Source organism: Electrophorus electricus, chromosome 7 (genome assembly GCF_041902795.1).
Source record: "Electrophorus electricus isolate QZ-2024a chromosome 7, ASM4190279v1, whole genome shotgun sequence".
In the NCBI taxonomy this organism is placed as follows: domain Eukaryota; kingdom Metazoa; phylum Chordata; class Actinopteri; order Gymnotiformes; family Gymnotidae; genus Electrophorus; species Electrophorus electricus.
This window is the reverse complement of record NC_137503.1, coordinates 33,030,001-33,055,000: the sequence shown is the minus strand read 5'-3', so window position 1 is coordinate 33,055,000 and position 25,000 is coordinate 33,030,001. Positions and strand designations below refer to the sequence as shown.

Below are 25,000 nucleotides of genomic sequence, written 5' to 3'. Positions count from 1 at the left end.
GTTATAGAGCGTTAGCAGAGACTCCGAAGTAAACCTCTTCATTCTGGGACGTCAGAGGAAGGCGTTTGTAATGTGTTTTACAATGTCTGCATGTTTGTGTGACTGTATGTGTGCTTTAGGAGACTCAGGAATGGATGTGAATGTCAGGGACTGTGAGCTCCAGTGGAACCAGAGGCGATTTCCTTTTCGTATGAACAAACTTGGCTGATAAAGTCCGATTCTGACTGTGAAAAGGGTGAACCAGGCATTTATTTTTCTTAGTGCATGTAAAAATATCTTTTAGGAAACAAGCGGATATATTACTCGTGCGTTGTTCCTGTAATTAATACAAAACCTTGCTTGATTTCAGCTCCATTCCTGCAACGTTTTCAGCAGGACTGAAACCCTTTCTTGCTGTAAATCTCACAGTTCATTCTGGGTGAGAACAGCGCACAGAGATTTCATCAGACATGCTTCATTTACAGAATAAAACAAGCAACAAATCTGGAAGCGAAATTCAAATGCTTTGTGAGCGATAATAGGACATCTGAGTGTGTGCCATCTTAAGTGTTAAATTCACGACTACCTATAACTAATTACAACTATTCAATGGCTTAAAATGTTCAAGAAATAAAAAAAGATACTCTGAAAAGTTCAAAAGGCACCTGAAACACATCAGAGAATAAGTAATCCAGCCCTGCTGATTAAAGAGCCCCCATTTAAGATCTCTCACTAAAGATCGCTTATTAAAGATCCCCCATTAAAGATCCATTACACCATGTAATGGTGTTACACCATTGGCTTGGATTACAGGTCAATACCGTGGGAACTGAGAATAAACAGGATCTTTATAGCCAAGAGCCACTTAAACTAATCACTTTGATGTTGATGTCAATTTATTTATAACAACAATCAGACCTACAATGATTTTCTCTTTCTTACAGGGAAACAGTAACAGAGGCTCCAGTGTGAACACTGTCTGGGATTAAACATTAGAAATGACAGTGGCCTGTAAGGGCCAAAAATGTCAAGAAGACTTGAAAGAAAAACTGAAGAGACGTGGTGGGAAGGGCTATGCTGAGTCTCAGGTAGGCCTTCATCAGGTAGGTCTTCATCAGGTAGGTCTTCATCAGGTAGGTCTTCATCAGGTACGCCTCACCCGGGTACTTTCTTTGGGTTCTCATGGTCGTGTTACAGTCACCCACATCACACAAGGGCAGAAAACAACACACACACACACACACACGCACACACACACACACACACACACACACACACACACACACACACACACAATCTTTGTACTTTAACACCCCCCAACATTCCACACCATACCCCTCATACATGCTCCACCTCCACTGATCACCCTGGGATTACCCCACTCCCCTGGAGGATGGTTCTATTACCCCACTACTCACTTGCCCTCCTCCACTTCTTTTGTCGAGCCTGTGAGGTGACACCTCCCCACTCATATTCCTCTCGTCTCTCCTGTGGGTTGATCCTGAGGTCTGCCTTCTTTTAATCGCACCTCCCTGTTCCCCCCTTCCTCTAATACACAAACACACACACTGCTAACCCACAGCAGACATTCCAGTATCGCCACACATAGCGCTCCGATTTTCCACATGCTAGCCCGCTAATGAAGGCTACCTCCCGTCTGGAACGTCTCCGCTCCAAACATTACAGACTACAGTAGTCTCTCCAGGTATGATTAAACTGATGAAAACAGATCCGCTTTCGGTTGGTACTGCTGAGATGGATCTACTTTCCACACAAACACCGCCAGGTTGACACTGCCATTCGGATCAGCTTCTCCTGCCTAAATCCGGACCTGCAATAACTCTTGGGAATGCTTATGAATCCTGGGATCCGCTTCGGAGAGCACCTAGGAGATGAGAGAACTCAGGAGTGAAGCTAACACACTTCCGACGCTAGTCCACCAGGAGGGAGGCTCAGTGTGTCATCCGAGGGTCAACGCAGCACACAGCCTGATGTGTCGTCTCCTCGACGAGATGTTAAACACGGATGACCTGCCCGCTCACCTCCCGTGGCCGCATCGACACGTCCATGATGCCTGCACCGCACCTGGGGCTTTTGTTAGCGGGCCAGCGTGCGGGGCAATTAGTATGTGAACATTAGCGGGACCTTTGTTAGCGGGCCAGCGTGCGGGGCAATTAGCACGTGAACATTAGCGGGGCCTTTGTTATCGGGCCAGCGCGCGGGGCAATTAGCACGTGAACATTAGCGCGGCCTTTGTTACGGGCCAGCGTGTGGGGCAATTACCCTGTGAACATGAGCGGGGCTTTGCTAGCGGGCCAGTATCACGGCAGCCCGAGCGCAGCCAGACGGTGGTGTTAGCCGTGGAGCACAGAACTAAACAGGTCTTTTTAATATGCAGAGGTTTCATTTCTGCCCCCGGTCATTTATGGCTCTTCTGCTCTCCTGATGAGGGTGGTAGTTCCTGGCTCCTCCTGCCGTGGTGTTGCTCTTCCGTCACATCCATCTCTGACTTCACCATCCTGCCCCATTCCATCGGTTCTCCGATCCACACGAGACTCTCCCTCATCAACACAGTTATGCTCACTCATGCACGACGAGGCCCAGGAGCTCAAAAATCCTTCCTGTTTACCTGCTGGAATTAAATTACGTAAAAGATATATATCTAATTTCTTATTTTTTACTTTGTGTCAAGAGTACTACAAACCAGTGGCCAGGTATACTGGGTCTAACTGCTTTATTAAACACACGTGTTCACACACACACACACACACACACACACACACACACACACACACACACACACACACACACACACAAAAGTACCTGAATAGTGTGACGCTGGCAAATCAGGCCCATTAATTCTGAATTTGACCAGCAGTCACCTGTCATCAACTCTCTCATCAAATGCACATAGCAGCTCCTAATTACTCAGGGCCCAGTGCCAACATACCTGCTCAGGCCAACGCACGGGTGTGGATGACAGGAGAGAGGGAGGGAGGGAGAGAGAGAGAGAGAAGAGTAGGACAAAAGAAAGAGAGAAAGGGAAACAAGCCAGTTAGCCAGCGAGAGAAGTTCATCAGCAGCTAAAGCGGTGAGCTGTCAGGTCACCCTCATTATCAAAACACATTAAGTGTGTGTGTGTGTGTAAGGAAATGTTGCTCAGTTTAAAAACATGTCTGGGACCTTAATCTTTTAAAGCACTCTACCTCACAGACCACAGAACATAGCAGAGTGACATTAAACGCATGTACACCTACTACTGGTACTATCACTCACACACACACACACACACACAGACACTTCAAAGTCAGAAAAAATAATTCTTATGCTGAAAAATCCAATAGAGCTGGACATAAACATCTAATAAATACAGCACACGTGTAAGACCCAGTAGTGAGACGTCACGATCTTCAGCCCTGCGGCCCAGTGTGGGCCGGCTGACTGCTGCTAAACGCTGGATCGTAATTGCTCTGCTTTTGTGGCTGGTGGGCTCACAGCGGCATGACGGCCTGTCTGGAGGAAGACTGCACGAGCAATTGAGTTTGGTGTTCCTGTGTGTGTGCGTCTGTGTGTGTGAGAGAGACTAAACTGGTTCTCTGGTAAATGGTAGTAAGCATTCCTCAGCACCCACACGCTATACAATCCCCCACCCCCTCTTACTGAGAGACTTGTGCATGCTGCTACATGCACAGCAGAGCAAACACAGAGTTTAGACAGAGCCCAGTTAAACAGACAGCTGCAGTAAACATTACTACTGGAGTGCGGGATCTCCTACAGGGGACACATCACTTCTCTACAAGCTCTAAGCTGGCAGTAAACATAATGGCTGGATCATAGGGGACACCATGAATGCCTGTAGGGTTAGCTCAGGTCGAAAACAGCATTCTCCAGTCTGTCTACGGATACTAACAATGTGGTGAGATGAGGCTAGTGAGGTCAGACAACTGCTACCGGCACGTCTGCTTCTGCTACTGATGCTAAAGCTTTGGTAGTGTTTTGTTATGACACAAAAATAGTCATGACACAAAAAACCGGGGTCATAAAACCTCATGGGTCATAAAACCTCTCCAACAACACTGGCAGTACCTACCAAATCCCTTGGCCCAGGTGCTCACTCCAAGCACGCTGGTAAACGCATCGACTTCTGAAGCTCCATTACTCACAGCAGGGGGAAAAGCGGACCCTGACGCAGTGAATTCCTGAGAACTAACCTAGTCAGAGCCTGGACGCAGCCAAGGCCAGGGATACAGGGATGCGGGGATACAGGCGGCCCAGTGTACAAGCGCACTTATATGAGCTCGTGGTGAGGAATGCAAACCCGAGTTTCGTCTCTCGTTTACCGACGCAGGCTCGGGGAAAGAAAAGCGGTTTTGTCTACTCATGCGGACTCGCCCACCTGTCGCTCCACAACGAGCTCGCTGGCAAAAAAAAAAAAAAAAACCCCACCTTGCGAGTCCACGTGAAAGAAGAGGCGGGCAAAGAGCGTGCGGCTGCCGTCAGGAGCAGCCAATCACCCGCGAGCGCTCCTGCGGCGCTATAAATGTGTGTCTCGCTTGCGGCAGCGCAGCGCAGTCGGCGCTTTCACCGGAATAACCGGAGCTACGCGAGGTCCTTGTTCCTACACGTTGCTGTAGTTTAATAAGCGCGGCTTGTGTGTGCAGGATGCGTCTGATCAACAACATGTCCACTATTGCGGAGTACCCGAGCTCGGAGCGCCGGTCGAACCGGGTCGTGAAGATAGCCGTGATCGGCGGCAGCGGCGTCGGGAAAACCGGTATGTTCACCAACCGTCTCAAGCTCATTAGCGTTCAAGCTCTCTGATCATTTGTTGGTTTTTAACTCACTTTCTACTGCGAGTACACGCGATAAAATTGTTTCTGGCGTCAGATCTTTATTGCGCTCGTTCACTCTTTTCCTCCACTCGTCTCTCTGCAGCGCTCGTGGTTCGGTTCCTCACCAAGCGGTTCATCGGTGACTACGAGAGAAACGCGGGTGAGACTTCTAGTCTTGTCACGTCTGCACGTTCACCGTGATCACACGGTAAAAGTGTGTTAATGGGCGCGCTTGTGTGCACTGTAGGAAACCTGTACTCCCGAGAGGTCCAGCTTGACGGAGAACAAGTGGCGATCCAAGTTCAGGACACGCCTGGAGTGGAAGTGAGTTTGCATCACATTCTCTTGTTTATTCTGCCCTTGCAAAGCACGGCAGCGCGTGAGAAATCATTAGGCACGGGTCCGGTAGAGCTCGCGTCCTCCCCACGCGCGACAGATCTATGGACAGCTGCCTTTTTTGGGGGAGCGCATGCCTTCGCCTTTTGTCTCTGCTCTCCTTTTGTGTCCCCGTGGGCTCCTTTTTGTCACGTGAAGCTAATCGAGCGGCGGACAGTCCGCTGTCACTCTCGGCGTGGGGGCAGCGCGCGCGGGTCTTATGACTCAAAGCCTCCCAAAACCATGAAAAGCACGCGCTGCTGGATGTTTGGAGAAGCGGTCGAGCTCGCCCGCGTTAAAAGGTGCCCGGCGGGTGCGTGGGAGCGCACGCATCACGCCACTGAACCAAAACATGCCATAATGTGGTAATTTTATAACCCTTTAATGGGCAATTTCGGATCTCTTTACGTTGTCTGTAGTTTGAGAGCAAAGTTTGGGATGCGAGATTCGGGGTTTTTTTGTCTCGTTTTGGCGGCGGTCCAAACCGCAGACTGTCTATTCTTCACAAACGCGCGACGGAGACCGTAAGTCTAGTCGCCGCATTTCCCAAATTTCCCAAAAGACGGTTGTCCAAGCCAAGGGACACACTCCCCTCCCCAAAGAAACGCTACAGACATGGAACACGATAGTTCCCAGTCTAACAAAGTGCACCCAGTTCATGTGTAGTTTTCCATCTATTTCAGACTGCAGCGTAACAATGTAATTAACGTGTTAAACATGGTCTACTCTTTATCTTTCATGTTTAGAAAACTATAAGAAGCGTGTGAGATGTAATGAGGTTCAGTTTGTTGTCCCAAAAATAATCTCTCTCTCTCTCTCTCTCTCTCTCTCTCTCTCTAGTTAAATGTCAATGGACTCAGCTATACTGACCATGTGACCAGTTCGATCCAGTGGGCAGACGCTGTGGTTATGGTCTACTCGGTGACAGATCACCGTAGCTTTGATCTCATTGGGCAGCTGCACCAGCTGGTCAGTTGCAACCACGCCGATAGGTCCACCCTGCCGCCAATCATCCTGCTTGCCAATAAGGCAGACCTGCTGCACGTGAGGAGGGTGGATGTCCAGCAGGGTCCCTTGCTGGCCTCCGCGCTGGGCTGCTCCTTCTACGAGGTGTCGGCCAGCGAGGACAGCCAAGTGCACGGCGCCTTTCACAGGCTGTGCAGGGAGCTGGCCGAGCACCGGCCATCCTGCGTGCTGTCTCCGCATCCCGCGGCTGGCCCTGAGAAGAGGAGGTCGCCCCTGATCCCCAGACCCAAGTCCCCCAACATGCAGGACCTGAAGAGGCGCTTCAAACAGGTGCTCTCAGCCAAGGTGCGGACCGTCACGTCTGTGTGAGGGTGGGCAGGAGGCAGGGAAGGACCGGGGCACACCCCTCCCCCGCCCGGCTGATCCTGGAGCTGACGGTTCCAACCTGGTCCTGAGCTCAGGTGCGCATCCGCAGGCGGGATCCGGATGACGGCCGCCGACCTCTGACCTCCGAGCACGCGGTTGCCGTTGCCGAAATAACAGGTTGCTGCTGAGTTTGCGACCTCTGACTTGTGAACTTTGGCCTTCAGACAAGCCACCTGTGCTGCCATAATGCCTTGGAGTTTATGGAACTGGACTTTGGGAACTGTAGACCAAACATCTTAAACAGGACTACTGCAAAAGACACTTGGATTGATTGAAACTTAGTGTACACATACACACACACACACACACACACACACACACACACACACACACACCTGTGGACTTTCAGACTTTTCCCATGGCAACTGAGCTGGTGAAGGACACATCAGAGTATTTTTAGTGGCTCTTACAAAGACTAGCTAGACTTTTTCTGTTAGGGGTCAAGGTTTTCACCTCTCACAGCAGAGACAAACTGAAAGCCAGCATTGTTGAAGTAACAAGCTGAAGTGTGTGTGTGCACGCTGCGCTTCTCACTGTTACTGTGTGCAGTTTCTGTGTCAAATTCCTATCAGTGCCAATTTGAACAACAAAAGTTTTTCATGCACTTTAAATCAAGCCCCATGGCTTGGTCTTATTTATTGTTTCTAGTTGAAAATACTGTGGATACAAATAAAACTGTCTGAGTGGATCTCTGACTTCATGCTTCTTTTGACACAAGCCAAAGTCCACAGAACCTCTGGCGTTAGCCGGTCAGGTGGGAACGGAGCTGTCACCGTGGACACTGTCATCACACACACTCATCACACAGGGCAACGTCGTATGATGCAATGCCTGTTAGGGCCTCTACTCCAGGCAAGGGTTGCTCGAGTGTGTGAGCATTCCCCCCCCCCACCCCACACACAGGCTGTTCCTAGTAAAACACAGGGCTGTGTGTGTGTCCAAAAAAGGTTAAAGACTAAACGTCCACATCCAACTGTGCTTGTGTGTCTCATACTGCACTCTTGTGTTCCAGTAAACATGACACAGCAATTCTTGATACAGCGCTCTGTGTGTGTTTAACAGAAGTGGAATTTGATGAATAAACACAGTAACGTCATCCCATTAATACTATGCATATTAAATACATCCAAAAACAGGAGAAAGCTAAAGCTGTATAGAGACATTTGAAGGGGTGAATCCTGTATGGAGAGATGGGAAGAGTGCAAACTTTACACTGTAAACTAACGCTTCACTGAGCAGGAGCAAAACGGGACTTTTGTGTTCGTCTGCGTAACAGTGTGTTAAAGGGTGTGTTGCTGCCAACAGGCCAAGTCGTCAAACCCTGAACACTTACCCGACACCTGTGTCAGACCGTACTGGACACAAACATGCACACAACATAAGGGTCTTGTAAATTTATTTATTTACGCTAATTAGGTTACACATTTCTGATGATCCTTTTAGGTTTTTTGGTCACAAGGAAATGTGCATTTATATGCAAGAGTGTTGAAAGAGCTCTGAGCACTGATTTTCAACAGCAGACCACAAACGTCCCTCCAACATGTCGTTGTTGTCCTCATTATAAAGTGTTCCCACATTCACCAGACAGTCCCCAAATTCAGCAGTCTTCCAAAACCTCCGGAACCCTGCCCATTCTAGCTACCTAACCCATAACTCATACAGCCGCTTCCTGTCCAGTTGGCTTTCAGTGTGTGTTGTGGGGAGACATTTGGGTGTCAACATCAGGAGTGTGTGTTGCTCTCTCGTAAAAAGGAAGCTGACCAATTACTGTTTTCCGCAAACTGTGTGTGTCTGTGAATATATGGTGCTTGTTTCAGAGAGTGTAAGAATGTGTGTGGTCTGCATTCTCCTCTCACACTCCGATGTCTGGTGTAAGTCTGCCTGTGCCGAACAGTAGGTGTGGAATATCAGCTGGTCTCAGCAGCCTTGTGGAGATCACCAACACCTGTAACAAACACAGACACGTCTCACAGTGTCTTACAGAATCTCACCGTGTCTCGCAGTGTAACTCTGATACACAAAACAAGACACCATTACAGTGAAACACACACACGAAATAATTCTCCTTAATCTAAGGCGTAGCAAAAATAATGTGAATGAAAGTAATCTGGACGTGAGATACACATGTATTAATCCATCTTGTGGAATAACAAGCAGTGACCACTACTGATTCACACTGGGGAAGAGATCTGGAGCTCTGCACGGTCAGGGTTCAGGGAAAAGACAGACGGCTTGAGTGGGCCACGTGTGCCCAGCCGGAGCGGAAGGGGTCTCCACGCTGACACAGGGCCTGCGGTTTTAGGATTCTCCTGATGCATAGAACAAGGACACAGTCATGGAACTGAGGGATTCACTGAACTTGTGCTACTCACAAACTCTAAAACTGTTGTTTTAATAACTGCGCTTATTACACATCCTGGATCGGATCTGTTCTGCACGTTACATAAAGCCTGACATGACACACTTATACACCACGTAACAGAAGCGGAAATCAAAGGATGTATGGAGATGACTACGTTTGGAAAATGGAATCTTTTCTGCTAACCCTTAAGAATTTGTTGCAACATGGATATGGAAACCATAAACATAGTCAACTAAAAGAACAACAATACGTCTCATCATAATTCTAGCAAGTACGAGGACTAAAATTCCGATAACATTTGTGTAGGGCAAACGCATTCCAGAGTAAATGAAAGTTATCAAAACATGAAATCTCTCATGAAGGATCTGAAGTACTTGTTGAAAAGACAAGAACGTGAATGTCATAACAGTCAGGATATCCACCTAGTCTACAACATAAAGCTGATATATATTATCAGATAAAGCCCCCCCCCCCCCACACACACACTCAGATAAGCCAGGCACACTGAGGGTGGAGCTCTCTCCAGTGTATCAGAGTGCCTTCAGGTTAGCCAGCAGGACTCCACCAGCTCCACTGTGTTGAATCAGCAGGTCACGGCCTTCACGGCACTCCGTGTGTGTGTCTGGCCTTGGTGAGATCGACACCTCACACCCCGGCTGACTCTCTGTAGGCAAAGCTGGATGGGATGTTAGAGTGGAACTCCGATACGGGACATGTCTGAAGGAGGAGGTCACCATTATCCTCTATAAAGCTGTTCAGAACCTTCTAATGTTACACATGGGATGAAGCCAAACTAACACTCACAGCATGGGTCACTATGGTTCACACTGCTGTATGTAAAATACCGCATTTGTGTGGCCAGTAGTGCTGAGGTGTGTGGTAACAGCCATCATCTCCTAGAGACCGTCTGAAAACTCCCTTTAATAGATTATTGACGTGAACTTCATAGAGAGTGTGAGTTCCCCCCTCACCAGACACGGACGTCTGAGACTTTTACAGCGTGGAGGAAAAGAAGGAGATTTAGAGTGTTCAGTTCAGATCGGAGATACAACTTTAATCCCTTAGCAAAGCACCACAGATTAACAGGATAAGGACGGGGGACATCCTGGGGACACACATTTGTGAGTCCTGATTTATTCAGGACATACAGTTTTGATCCGTAATGGTGCTTTCTTTCAGGCTGGACTCAACTGAGTTGGACTCTGTTGAATCTTGGGGAGAAACACACACCTACACATACAAATGCACCCACGCACACCCACGCACACCCACGCACACCCACGCACACCCATACACACGCACGCACACCCATACACACGCACGCACAGTATGAATAATGCAGATAAAGGAATGTCCTAATAAACACGCACACCATCTAAGAACATAACCAGTGCAGAAATCGAAGTCTTTGTCAGGGAATTATTTTACCCTGTAAAGCATTAACATTCTTCTAAAAATAACAAATGGGACTGACAGGTGATCAGTCATTTTGAGATAAACAGGTACATTTTTATAAACTGATTTGTATAGGTCAATACTCCCATCCCTCAGCGCAACACACACACACACACACACACACACACACACACACACGTGGATTTCTCCGTCATTCGTTTGTTATGTGTGTGAGCAGCTCCTTGGTCTGTGTGTTGTTCACACTGACATCATGGCGAAACAGAATCACACTGATTCAGTGGTGTAAGTTACGACACACAAGCCCAAGACAAAATCCTGAGGACTTGTGAGTCGGGTAGGAAACATCAGCACTCAGTAGGGAGATTCAATGTCGCCTGCAGACCCTATTTTAAACGTTTAAAGGCTCACTACGTAAACACACACACAGACTATAGACACCTTATCTACACATGTTTACATGCTCACCTGTGTTCCTGCTTTATGGGCGGAGACCACCTCGCGAATAAGGCGGAGCTCTGAAGGGGTGACTCCACCCACCAGGAAGAGAAACAGCAAAGGATGATCACTTGGGTGGGGCCGGCTGACCTATGACAGTTTAAAACAAACAAACAAAAAGTTAATTAATGAAGTGTTTATTAAGTCCATTTAGGAAGTATTTATTAAGTCCATTTAAGAAGTGTTTATAAGTCCATTAATGAAATGTGTATTACTCCATTAAAGAAATGGGTATTAGTCCATTTATGAAGTGTGTATTAGTCCATTTAGTAGTTATTTTGCTAACACAAGCTCCTTTCCCACTCTCTGTTGGACTGAGTCACGTCACAGTGGGTGAGCTGTGGAAAGATTGGACATTTCCACACAATACCACCTTCTAACCATGCATTATGACAGACACACACACGAGCCTGCACGCATGGAGCGCGCCTCGGTCTAGACACACACAGCACAGAGGACGGAAACATTCTTATTAAAGCAAAATTTCAAAAATCTCTGAGAGTATATGTACACAGAAGTAAAGGTTGTTAGAACTGCTAGCATGTAATCACGCACTGACGTACACATTTAAAAATGTACCCATACACAGCGTAACAGTCAGAAACCCGCATGCACATGTACGCACACATGCGCATGCACACACTCACAGTCCTGCTGTGCGTGACTGACTGGGCACACATGATTGGCTGAGCGGAGTGGCGAGCCTGCGAATAGCAATCAGGCAAGGCGTGGGGGGTGGGGGTGGGTGGGGCCTAAAGCAGGGCTGTGCTGCTGTGTGTTGCGCTGGGCGCCAGGCTGGCATGGACATCCACGTGCCTCCGTCAGCCTGGCTATGCCCATGAGGAAGTCTGTATGTGAGCGTGCACTAGCATGAGCATGTGTGTGCCACACAACGGAGCGCTTACAGCAACTGGCAACGTGTTTGCTTCAATTTACATACACCTGATGTGGATGAAAATGGACACAAATCTGATTGCAGCAACCTTCACATTAGGTGGGCACAAGAGAACACATTGTGCTGAGAGGTCTTTCTCTCACACACACACACACGCGCACGCTCACACACACGCGCGCGCACACACACACACAAAAGATGCTCCCCAGAGAGACAGAAAGAGCAAACCAGGGAGCTGAAAAGTTCACTTCACACGTACTGAGAAAACTCACAGGATCTCCAAGACCTGCTCTCTCTCCCTCTCTCTCTCTCTCCCTCTCTTCCTCTCTCTCCCTCTCTCCCCCCCTCTCTTCCTCTCTCTCTCTCTCTCTCCCTCAACTGCCTGTATGTTGTCCGTGTTTGTAAAAGACCACAGGGCAGTAGCTGTGTATGTCAAACAGTGGCAGTGAGATTTATTTAACACCAGTTCAACATGGTTACACCATTTGTTTATGATCTTTATGCCTCGTAATGGTTTGAGATTTCTCTCAGTTCAGGCAGCTCTGAGCCCTCTAACTCTGATCAGGCATGTGCTCACAGTACTACACTCAGTCATGGGGTTACCCCACACGAACGTGAACCTAACTAAAACCCCATCTCAGCTACATTAATCTAACATAACTGTCATCTACATTAGCATAACTAAGCTAAATCTCACTTACTCTACATTAACTTCACTAATACTAAATCTCAATTACATTAACTTAACTGAAAAACTCCCACATACAGTCCAGACACAGAGTCTCACTTACATACATCACTATGCCTGCAAAGACATGCATCACCTACTGTAGTTTTTATTATATATACTGTGTGTGGTGGTGTGTGTGTGCATGTATGTGGTGTGGTGTGTGTGGGTGTGTGTGTGTATTACCTTCATGAACATACTGATGCCAGTCTTCAGCAGGTCAGTAAGCCCTCCTTGTGTGTGTGTGTGTACATGAGTATGTAATGTGGTGTGTGTGTGGGTGCGCATATATGGTATGGTGTATGTGTGTGTGTGTGTGTGTGTGTGTGTATTACCTTCATGAACATACTGATCCCAGTCTTCAGCAGGTCAGTAAGTCCTCCTGACGTGTGCTCAATGTCGGGACACTCAGGACGACCTGGTCTGAAGATCTCTTCCAGAACCTGCTTCAGGAACGGACGATACGTCGCCTGCACAGAGGACCGACAGCGAGTCACTGTGTGTGTGTGTGTGTTTGTGAGAGAGAGAGAGAGAGAGAGAGAGAGAGCACAAGGATATTCATACACAGGTGAATTTGGGATACACATTTCGGAAACAGCTACAACTAACAGATCCATCACATGTATGCGCAGGAACACAGACCCTCAGGGTGCCAAGTGTGTCTCGGCTAACTCTCGGGTTAGTGTGAACCACTGCTGTGGGAGGGAGAGAAGCACAGAGTGTGCATGTGCACCTTCGGTTTGGGACAGAATCAATCAGAAAAGGTCACAGAAACAAACACAAAAAACAACACAGTTCTTAGAAAGAACAGAATTCTTTTTAGAAAAGAATAAAATTAATTCAGCCGAGATTCTCTTCTCAGGATTAAGAAGTTCCTGAATGCAAATGATCTGAGCAAATGGATTTATTACAGCTGTAACTTTGAAGACTGTGTAACTATAAAGTAAATGTTTCTTCAACCCTGCGTTCCTAACGCCAGTCCCCAGGACCCACCAACGGTTCACCTTACTGCATCAACATGCAGGAAGCTGCTGGATCCTGAGCCACACACAAACACACCAGTAACCACAAACACACACACACATCCCCCCAAACGGACCAGTCTTCATCGGCCCTGGGAGGTCCAGGACCGCATCATTACCTTTACATTTACGGCATTTAGCTGACACTTTTATCCAGAGTGACTTACAATTATGACTGAACACAACTTGAGTGATTGAGGGTTAAGGGCCTTGCTCAGGGGCAACTTGGCAGTGAGGGGCTTGAACCAGCAACCTTCCGATTACAATTCAAGTACCTTAACCACTGAGCTACAACTGCCCATTAGGCCTGTCTGTTTCTAAAGGTGAGTGACGATGATGATGATGAAGAATCCTGGTGTGATTCCCGGCTGACGGGAGCTCATCTGCGGAGTGCAGGACCACCCCGGAGCAGCACCGCAGGATAACTGTGGGATAACTCCATGCAGGAACTCCGCACGGACATCAACATGATGCAGGCTGCTGAGAATGTGTGTGCACACGTGTGTTTGCATGCGTGTGTGCGCGCGTGTACGTGCATGTGTGTGTGTGCGTGTAGAGGAGTATCAATGTATAATAAAGCAATGGTCATAACTTAGAAAAAATAAACCTAAAACAATAACAACAACAACAACAAAATGCAGATCAAAATGATACAATGCAATTTCCCCAATTCATCAACAATAGAGCATTTTTGTCCAACGGTAAACAAAAAAATATATAAAAACTAAACTACAATTTCAGCATGGCCTGACGTGCTCTGCCACACACCCACATGCAACCTTCCAGTAACAGACTGCAGCAGGCACGCCTTCTCAGAAATGGGAGTAGGTTCACTATTCACTCACTTTCCTCACACACACACACACACACGCCATATCAAAGAAATGAATCTGCTCTGTTGATCTTGTCTTAGTCCTTTGCCTACGTGACACGTATCAAGACACACAACAACCCTCAGGACACAACCTCAGATCCTGTAGTGTAATAACCCCTCTAGGGGCAGATCCTGTAGGGTAATAACCCCTCTAGGGGCAGATCCTGTAGGGTAATAACCCCTCTAGGGGCAGATCCTGTAGTGTAATAACCCCTCTAGGGGCAGATCCTGTAGGGTAATAACCCCTGTAGGGGCAGATCCTGTAGGGTAATAACCCCTCTAAGGGCAGATCCTGTAGTGTAATAAACCCTCAAGGGGCAGATCCTGTAGGGTAATAACCCCTCTAGGGGCAGATCCTGTAGGGTCACGACCCCCAAGCTTTGGAACTCTTCTGGTCTTCTACTCTATCCTTCACTTTTCTCCTTCAAAGCCTTAAAACATTTGTTCAACTCTAACGCTTAATCCAGCTGGGTTGTGGTTCCACTCTAACGCTTAATCCAGCTGGGTTGTGGTTCCACTCTAACGCTTAATCCAGCTGGGTTGTGGTTCCACTCTAACGCTTAATCCAGCTGTGTTGTGGTTCCACTCTAACGCTTAATCCAGCTGTGTTGTGGTTCCACTCTAGTGCTTAATCCAGCTGTGTTGTGGTTCCACTCTAGCGCTTAATCCAGCTGTGTTGTGGTTCCACTATAGCGCTTAATCCAGCTGTGTTGTGGTTCAACTCTAGCGCTTAATCCAGCTGTGTTGTGGTTCAATTCTTCTACTTAATCCAGCTGTGTTGTGTTTTGTGCATATTGTACAGTAATCTTATGTATCACAAGATTGTGCATCACAAGATTACTCCCATGCCCTTTCAGAAGAAACACCCACCCACACAGGTCGAGGTAAAGGTCACTAACGGGTCGGCCGTTCCGTGACGGCATTTTCATTTGGTCACAGAGCAGTACTGTTTTTCCATTGCCAACAGTTTTCTACATTTTCCTCCCAGTGGGATTCTGCCAGGGTCACTACTGGTTAAACTGGTTATGAGGGCTTCCTGATAGATGCACCGCCTGAAATCTCCCAGTTGGATAAGTTTTTTTTCTTCCTGCTGTAATTTCAGGCAGTGTAATCCCAGTTCATTCTGGTTCAGCTCTCTGCTGAATAAAGAGGACAGGGGGATATTAGCTTGTTAATATGCATCCTGCATCTTTTGCTCAGTTTCTCTCATTCTCACACACACACACACACACACACACACACACACACACACCCAGGCACACACACACCCAGGCACACACACACCCAGGCACACATACACCCAGGCACACATACACCCAGGCACACATACACCCAGGCACACATACACCCAGGCACACATACACCCAGGCACACATACACCCAGGCACACATACACCCAGGCACACATACACCCAGGCACACATACACCCAGACACTCACACACACACCCAAGAACAAGGAGCAAGGTAGGTACAGTTCCTGAGACACACAATGCAGTTTTCAGCTCTGACGCACAACGACACACAGGCTGCCAGGACAGAGCCTACATGTCTTAGAGTGACTGTGAAGGACAGGAAGAGAGGGGGTGTGTGTGTGTGTGTGTGTGTGTGAGAGAGAGAGAGAGAGAGAGAGAGAGAGAGAGAGAGAGTTGCAGTAGCAAAGAGGGAGCAGATGACAGAGTTTAAACTCACACTGTCTTAATATGTTTAGAAACACACTGGTCATGTGTCACAAACTAAATATCATTATTTTCATCAGTATTAGCAGGTCTGACATTGACCGTGTCATACATGCTAACCTGATCTAGAGGCATCTTAGTTTTTCATGGTCATTTGACTTTAAACAGATGTTAAACAGAATCATATATAAAACCAGACCCTAACTCTGAAATCTTCACACACTATATATAACGTTGACCCATGAGGACCTATTGACCTATTCACTACAGATTCAGCACTAAGGTGGGTCTGAATTCTTTAGTTAGCCACCTGATGTACACATTTGCTGAGTAACATTTCTGGAGGGGTAAACGTGTAGATGTTAGCATACAATGTATGGATGTTGAGAGAGCGTTTGTGGGGTCACTGACCTGGTGCGTGGTGTCACCGGCGTTATAAACAGAACGGAACTGTCTGAGTTGAGAGCGGGAATGTCCCAGCGTTCTCAACGTCTCAAACACACGCTCCAGAGCTGTGTGTGCACGCTCCACTGTCAGCTCCTCAGGAGTGGACACGCCTGCGCAAACACAGATGCACACACACGCACACACACAAACACACACACAAAACGTCATTGTCCCGTTATTTGTGGTAAAGGTGCCTGTGTCTACTGCTGCCTGTGTCTACTGCTGCCTGTTAAAGAGCATAAACTTTTCTTGCAACATGAACCAAGTAAAGTCCTAAACCCTCCGTTAGGTCCCGCATGGCACTTTAGTACATGCAGCCCCTCCTGAAGTTTGGACTTTCTCTCAAACTCATAACGGATATACCACAAACACGTGAGAACTTGTTAAGGGAAGAGACATAACACAAATTTTCAATAAGGTACCAAGACTGCTGAAAGAGAACGGCTGTTTGCACGTGCGCACAGACACACACACAGACGTGCTCGTGTGTGTAGCTACAGGGAGGCAGGCAGTGTGGTCGTGTGCACCGTGTCATTAAGACTGTAGAACATTAGATTGGATGTTCCTGGTGTCAGAGAGGACGACCACAGCTCTTCGGAGAGGAAGAGACTGTCTCCTTATTTTATCGAATTTACTGTGTTCCCACAGCCTCAGGAAAGATAGCCAGAGAGAGAGACAGAGAGACAGAGAGAGAGAGAGAGAGAGAGAGAGAGAGAGAGAGAGAGAGAGAGAGAGAGAGAGAGACTGGCTTCTGTGAGAAGAAGACAGAAATTCCAGTGTGCAGTTTCTCCTGGTTATAAAAAAGAGTGACGATGGCATCTGGTTCTGAGGCCCCACCATGGAGTGTAAAGCCTGCTGGGTAATCAGGTGGGTGGTCATGCTGAAGCTGAATCAGAACAAACAGTCACCTGAGAAGTGGGAGCAGGGGGGCAGGGCTTCTACCAGCCCAACAGGTGTTCACCTGGCCACCCTCTGAGTCAGCAAGCCTGGGTCCTAGTGCCACACAGCTGTGCCAGCGCGGCACACCAAGGTTCCACAGGACGACCATCCGGCCGGCCAGCCGAGCCTTACGCCTGCGGAACGCCTCTCCGGTGAAGCCTGGCCTGATCGGGCTTCATTCACCGACAGGAGTACACACAGGAAGGCAGGTGAAGGGAGCCGGATGTCATGAGTCATGGCTGGGCGTTTGCCCTCCAGGAATACTGGGAATAGGGCTCAGAATGAAAGGAGTTTCCCTTTCAGAACAGATTCAAAACTGGCTGAGCTTTGAAAAGCTTTTAAACTCCTTATATGAGGAGTTCCTTTATAAGTACTCGACCTTACACAGGAGCTTTGACCCCTCTGGGTGACCCCGACTGCGCCCTGGATTTCAACATCACGGCCTGCCTTTCAGCAGCGTGTACTGAGAGAATCTGGCTGGTGATGACAGATGGCTGAGTACCGGCGTTCAGGGGCTCACTGATGCACACCTGCACTGATGCACACCTGCACTGAGGAAGACATGTTAAGGCCTTAACATGGGGGGAGGGCATTGTTATCATCATCATGATCGTTATAATTATTCTATTATAGAACACATCCTAGTACAGTACAGCAGGTTAGAGTCCAACATACCAATGAACTAGAATACTGTAGAAATACAGGGATCACTGTACAAAACACATAAGATCTCTCAAACAATGCTAAGTGTAATAAACAATACGTTTTAGAGTTAGTCAACATCAGTGTAATAAACAATAAACAACTCTATATAGCACCACAGTGTACCCACTATTAGACACCACCCACTATCAGACACCACAGTGTACCCACTATTAGACACCGCAGTGTACCTACTATCAGACAGCACCCACCATCAGACACAAACCACCATCAGACACTGCAGTGTACCCACTATTAGACACCACCCACCATCAGACACGACCCATAATCAGACACCGCAGTGTACCCACCATCAGACACCACCCACTATCAGACACCGCAGTGTACCCACCATAAGACACCACCCACTATCAGACACCGCATTGTACCCACCATAAGACACCACCCACTATCAGACACCACCCACTATCAGACACTGCAGAGTACCCACCATCAGACTCCACCCACCATCAGACACAACCGACCATCAGACACTGCAGTGTACCCACCATCAGGCACCACCCACCATCAGACACCACCCACCATCAGACACCACCCACCATCAGACACCGCAGAGTACCCACTATCAGACACCACCCACTATCAGACACCGCAGAGTACCCACTATCAGACACCACCCACTATCAGACACCGCAGTGTACCCACTATCAGACACCACCCACTATCAGACACCGCAGTGTACCTACTACCAGACACAGAGTGAATAAGAGAGAGAGAGTGTGAGGTAGTGTTTGAGTGATTTAGGTATTATCTCTGTCATCTGCTCTGCTCATTATTAGCCTAAATATAACCAGGCTCACATTCACTCTGCTGCTAGTTTGGATTTGTCGGAATTCATGGAGCAGAACAGCACTGCCAACCTCCCAGACTCGGTGCTGTACACGGTGACGTCCTGGAGTTGCTCACGGATACGTTCATGTCAACAAACCCAAATACGAACTGTGTCCGATTCAGACATCTTTACAAGGGACACACTTTACAAGCGACACACTACAACAGTACACAGAACATGCAGAAGCGATTCAGCAGGTTGGAAACTGATTCACTGAACCTGCAATGCCATGAATCTCTGCTTCTACGATCGCGTGTGAGGATAATGGGAGGCTTGCTAAGCATCAAAAGAGTAAATTGTTGTGGGTGTTTGTGTGTGTATGTGTGTGTAGCCCAAGACGACTGCTTGACTCGTTCCCAAATCACACACTGGCAGTGTTGTATGAACATGTGCTTGTGTGTATGTTGTGGTACAGATTGAAATGGTGATCACAGCACCAAATCTGCACAGACCCAGGTGTTCTTTCAGTGGAATGCCACACGCACGCACGCACACACACACACACACACAGACACACACATACATACACACACACACCCACACACTCACGCACACGCTCACATACACACACACACACACCCACACACACACACACACCCACTCACACACGCACGCACGCGCTCGCACGCACACACACACACACACACACCCACACACACACTCACACACACACACGCGCATAAGCAACAAACTACCACCTTCTCCTCTCACGCAACCCTTTTGTTTTGAGAGGAGGTGCAAAGGCAGAGTTGAGCTCACCATGCATGTGCGTGTGTGTGTGAGAAAATGAGAGTGAGAGAGAGAGTATAGAGTGAGAGAGATGGAGAGAGACAGAGAGTGTAGAGTGAGAGAGAGTACAGAGTGAGAGAGAGAGTATAGAGTGAGCGTCCACCAGAGAGAGAGTGCGTGTGTGTGTGTGTGTGTGTGTGTGTGTGAGAGAGAGAGAGAGAGAGAGAGCGAGAGCGAGAGCGAGCTGGACAGAGAGAGAGAGAGAGAGAGAGAGGGAAAGCTGGAGAGAGAGAGAGAGAGAGAGAGAGAGAGAGCGAGAGAGAGAGGGAAAGCTGGAGAGAGAGAGTGATCATCATACCTGCAACGTGGGTTTGCGTAAGCTGTGATTCCCGCACGCCCAAAGCACACGGCCACACCCACCCACCCTTACACACAATAAGTGTTCAGACCCCTTCACCTGTTGCGCACACACTTTTACCTTCCAGTGTCCTCTTAATTACCCTTAATGACATGAAACGTTTTTAGAAAATGAATTAAAAATCAAAACCTTAAATCTCATTCGCAAAGGGATTCGGTCTCTTGGCCTTAATCCTCCTCAAGATGTGACCAGAACCCAGGTGGAGTCCACCTGCTCCAGCATGGACATACTGATTGGACACAGTGCGGCCAGGCAGAGGACTGGATCTGTGAGGGCTCTTCACCGGTACACTGAGCTGTCAGGACAGACAAAGCCATGAAGTCCAAGGAACAGGTTCACGGCACAGACCAGGGAAAGGAAATGAACAACATGGAAGGATTTGAGCGTTTCAGGAACATGGTGGTCCGAGTGATGTTAACTGGGAAAAGTTGGGGGCAATGTGCAGAGCTGGAGAAACACCAGTGTGCTGTGTTGGCCCTCTGGAGTGAAAAAACACGACCGCCTGCTCGGGGTTCGATACAAGGACATAAACGATTCTGTGGAAAAAGCTTCTCAGCTCTGCTGAGATGAAAACTGAACTCTTTGGACAGGACAGCAAAATACCACACATGGAGGAAAACGCACAGCACATCACCCGGGTAACATCATCGCTATGGCGACACAACACGGATGCAGTACGGTTGCTAGAGGGGTGTTTCTCAGTGTCAGGGAGCCTGGCAACAACAGGACGGGTGAATGCAGCCAGAATCGCAGCACTTATCAACACGACAACGAGCCAAAACATCCAGCTGAAACACGACCGGAGCCACTTCAGGACATGTCCTGGATGTTTCCGAGAGGTCCCGCCGAAGTCCACGTTTCCAGACCAGAGACCTAATGATGAAGGTGTGATGGAGCACGTGAGGACCTGTCGTGGAGAACGGGGTCAAATCCAAACACGGCTCAGAGAGAAGACCTGCTGCTGTACTTACAGCCATCAGGGTTTCTACATGGTACTGAAGGAATGCTCTGAACACTTCTGTGATCCAGGTTTATATTTGTAATTGGAATTGTCTAAAATCTCTGAAAACATGTTTTGACATTGTCTGTAAGGTGATTAGTGCAGATGGATAAAAATGGTAATCACATCAAAATCAAATCCACAATGCAACAGAGGGCAGTCCGAAACCTTGCAGAATCCACTGTACAAACACACACACACACACACACACACGGCTCAATACAGCAGTGTGCCCGGTGGAATGCAGTAATGGGTTCTCTGTGTCTATTAATAACTTTGCTTTATTTTGGAATGGACTACCCTGACTAAACCCAGCAGTCTGTGTGTCTGTTATGATTTTAGAGACCTGGCTAACACCACACTAAAGCAAGCACTGAATCTGGCTTCAAGGCAGAAAATTGACACTGTTCAGACTTTACATTCAAACATCGTCACAATATTTTAATTTGTAATGTACAAGTAAACAGATTAGTGTTTAGTCTCCAGGTCCCCAGAAAACTCACCCCCCACGGGTTTGCACTGGCCCACCACTCACTTACACATATGTGTTTATTCATTCGTTCGTTCATTAATTCATTCGTTCTTCCATGATGACTGACTGGGCTGTACGGCAGTCAAGGGCGCAGTAAAGTTCATAATGAAAGGCACAAGGAAGTTCAGGTTTGAGCAGGTTTGAGCTTACTGAGTAGTGTGTGTGAGGTATAAACACCATGTCTTCTGGTGTTTGTCTTTCCTGTGTTTCCTTGAGCTGTTTCCATTATATTAGCTCTAGGAGACCTAAACTCAACACCATCGCCTGTGTTTTCTGCATCCCTGGCAGAACACATTCCATTCAGTGACATCACTTCCTCAGTCTGCTGAACAGCGTTTAGTGCCACCACACAAACTGGCCACCCCTGAGACTCTCATGCCGAGGTGACGCCCTCTGTGCCCACACCCTGGGCGTCGGCATTCTCCCTGCGTGCCAGTACTCTGGGCGTAGGCATTCTCCCAGCGTGCCAGTACCCTGGGCGTGGGCATTCTCCCAGCGTGCCAGTACCCTGGGCGTGGGCATTCTCCCAGCGTGCCAGTACCCTGGGCGTCGGCATTCTCCCAGCGTGCCAGTACCCTGGGCGTGGGCATTCTCCCAGCGTGCCAGTACCCTGGGCGTCGGCATTCTCCCAGCGTGCCAGTACCCTGGGCGTCGGCATTCTCCCAGCGTGCCAGTACCCTGGGCATCGGCATTCTCCCAGCGTGTCAGTACCCTGGGCGTCGGCATTCTCCCAGCGTGTCAGTACCCTGGGCGTGGGCATTCTCCCAGCGTGCCAGTACCCTGGGCGTGGGCATTCTCCCAGCGTGCCAGTACCCTGGGCATCGGCATTCTCCCAGCGTGTCAGTACCCTGGGCGTGGGCATTCTCCCAGCGTGCCAGTACCCTGGGCGTCGGCATTCTCCCAGCGTGCCAGTACCCTGGGCATCGGCATTCTCCCAGCGTGTCAGTACCCTGGGCGTGGGCATTCTCCCTGCGTGCCAGTACCCTGGGCGTCGGCATTCTCCCAGCGTGCCAGTACCCTGGGCGTCGGCATTCTCCCAGCGTGCCAGTACCCTGGGCATCGGCATTCTCCCAGCGTGTCAGTACCCTGGGCGTGGGCATTCTCCCAGCGTGCCAGTACCCTGGGCGTCGGCATTCTCCCAGCGTGCCAGTACCCTGGGCGTCGGCATTCTCCCAGCGTGCCAGTACCCTGGGCGTCGGCATTCTCCCAGCGTGCCAGTACCCTGGGCGTCAGCATTCTCCCAGCGTGCCAGTACCCTGGGCATCGGCATTCTCCCAGCGTGCCAGTACTCTGGGCATCGGCATTCTCCCAGCGTGCCAGTACCCTGGGCGTCAGCATTCTCCCAGCGTGCCAGTACCCTGGGCGTGGGCATTCTCCCAGCGTGCCAGTACCCTGGGCATCGGCATTCTCCCAGCGTGCCAGTACCCTGGGCGTCGGCATTCTCCCTGCGTGCCCACACCCTGGGCGTTCTCCCTACGTGCTGCACCTTCATCCAGTGCGTCTCATTCCTGTCTCTCTATTCCCCCAAAGCACCGACTCCCAGAACAATCCGAGAAATGCCTACCAAGCTGCCAGGTGCATTCCGCACTCCTGGAAACACTCTTCCATTATTCATCGGATTGAGTCAGGACACGGAGCGCTCTTCAACACCTCCAAATATCCCCCTACACCACTGGCATGGGCTCGGCATTCCTGGAATGGCAAACAATATTTAGACGTTCCCAGCTTCACATGCCACTGCCACTCACTCTCCCGAAATACATGTCCAACAAAGTGTCTCTCTGTAGAGACCAGTGCAGATCTCTCTGTAGGTACCACCGCAGGTCTCGCTGTAGGTACCACCACAGGCCTCACATCTCCAGGGAAGAAGACAAAGAGCACAACTCAATGCTGCATTGTGGAAGTGACATGATTGTCCAGTCTGCCCAGTGTCAGTCTGCCCCATTCAACTGAGACCTGAATGACCACACTGGTCCTTCAGCCTAACGGAAGGATTCAGACCCAAACAGATGTGTAAACTTCACTGGCACACAGTTCTGCAGAGGGAGGAGAGAAACCTCCAGAACTGGCATTAAAACCTGCTGTGTGTGTGTGTGTATGTGGTGCTGTATGCTGAACGGGCAGTTGAATGTATGTGTGTCTGAGTTGACCATTCAGGAAGCAATCAGGAAATCTCAGGAAGGAATTACTTTGCAAACAGAGATCAAAAGAGTGAAAATCACATGATCATAATCAGAAGCATACCTGTGTGTGTGTGTGTGTGTGTGTGTGTGTGTGTGTGTGTGTGTGTGCGTGCGTGTGTATTTTTCATTCTTTCCACAAATCCAACATCTAAGCAGCTAATGAGACTGGAACACATAATATGAAGGAGACTTAGAGTCAAACAGACTTACAAGACTGTGTGCACTTCACCATAAACGAGGAGAAGGATGGGGCACTGATAGAGAGAAAGAGAGAGAGGGGTGTGTGTGTGTGTGTGTGTGAGAGACACTGTGATGGGGAGATTCATGTTGTGTCAAATCTGACACACAGAACCATAATCGAACAAGTCACCATGTAACAGAGAGAAACTGAAGACAGGATGAAGGACAGATAACCAGGATGTAAAGGTGCTCTACACACACCAACAGCCACGTAGAGTCTAGACACACACACACACGGTTTTCCCATATTGCCTTGCCACTTGCTGACTTGTTTTGGCTAAGCATGCCCTACAATATCCAGCTGGCAGTGTGTGTGAGAGTGTGTGTGTGTAATAATTGCATGAAATGTGTGTGTGCAGACTTGCAGACTTTGTTGCCGACTGCAGCGAATGGGATCAAGATGGCAAATGTAGATTGGAGAGAACAACAGTAACGTCATTCCCAGTCTCCCGCTCCTCAGTTGCTACCACTCACGCTATGTGAGCTTACAGACCAGTTCCATATAAACACCCAGCTCACCAAATCACTCTCTCTCTCTCTCTCACTCAATTTCATAAAAAATGTGTTCATTTTAAATGAAGTTTTTAATTTTACAATATGTTATGATATATGATGACACGTTGTGATGAGAAATTTTCCAAAACTACATGAGAACAAGCATGCACATGCACAGACCAAATATACTCCCCACCCGCCACACACGCACAGACAGACAGACACACCCGCACACACACACACAGACACACCCGCACACACACAGACAGACACACACACACAGACACACACACACACCTGACCAAACCCTGGCATGTTCAGCTAGAACAGGAATTTTTATGATCACCTTTCCTTTCATCACCTGCTGCTGACGGTTTGTATCTACACTAACAATGTGATCCGAGAACACTCACGC

General features: G+C 48.6%; 2 protein-coding genes across 2 annotated transcripts in view; one reads left to right on the top strand and one right to left on the bottom strand.

Moving 5' to 3' along the window:
- Positions 1-4,511: 4,511 nt before the first annotated feature.
- rasl11b (RAS-like, family 11, member B) lies at positions 4,512-7,266 on the top strand. Its single transcript, XM_027022629.3, has 4 exons — positions 4,512-4,753; positions 4,915-4,971; positions 5,059-5,135; positions 6,027-7,266. Exons 1-4 carry the CDS (start codon positions 4,642-4,644, stop codon positions 6,519-6,521), a joined length of 741 nt encoding a protein of 246 aa, XP_026878430.2. The 5' UTR covers positions 4,512-4,641; the 3' UTR covers positions 6,522-7,266.
- Positions 7,267-7,963: 697 nt separating this feature from the next.
- Positions 7,964-25,000, bottom strand: part of scfd2 (sec1 family domain containing 2) — a 72,560-nt gene continuing 55,523 nt past the window's right edge. Inside the window, exons 6-9 of the mRNA XM_027022626.3 lie at positions 16,459-16,604; positions 12,809-12,943; positions 10,822-10,941; positions 7,964-8,523 (exon numbers count right to left, since the gene is read on the bottom strand). Of these exons, the coding sequence (XP_026878427.2) occupies positions 8,431-8,523; positions 10,822-10,941; positions 12,809-12,943; positions 16,459-16,604 (494 nt within the window). The 3' untranslated portion in view covers positions 7,964-8,430. The remainder of the gene's footprint in view (positions 8,524-10,821; positions 10,942-12,808; positions 12,944-16,458; positions 16,605-25,000) is intronic.

Excerpts from the sequence above, each read along its gene's own strand:
- rasl11b (XM_027022629.3), top strand. The coding sequence starts at position 4,642 with ATGCGTCTGATCAACAACATGTCCACTATTGCGGAGTACCCGAGCTCG. Across the intron at positions 4,754-4,914 it reads CAGCGGCGTCGGGAAAACCG|CGCTCGTGGTTCGGTTCCTC; the intron begins GTATGTTCACCA and ends GTCTCTCTGCAG. Across the intron at positions 5,136-6,026 it reads AGGACACGCCTGGAGTGGAA|TTAAATGTCAATGGACTCAG; the intron begins GTGAGTTTGCAT and ends CTCTCTCTCTAG.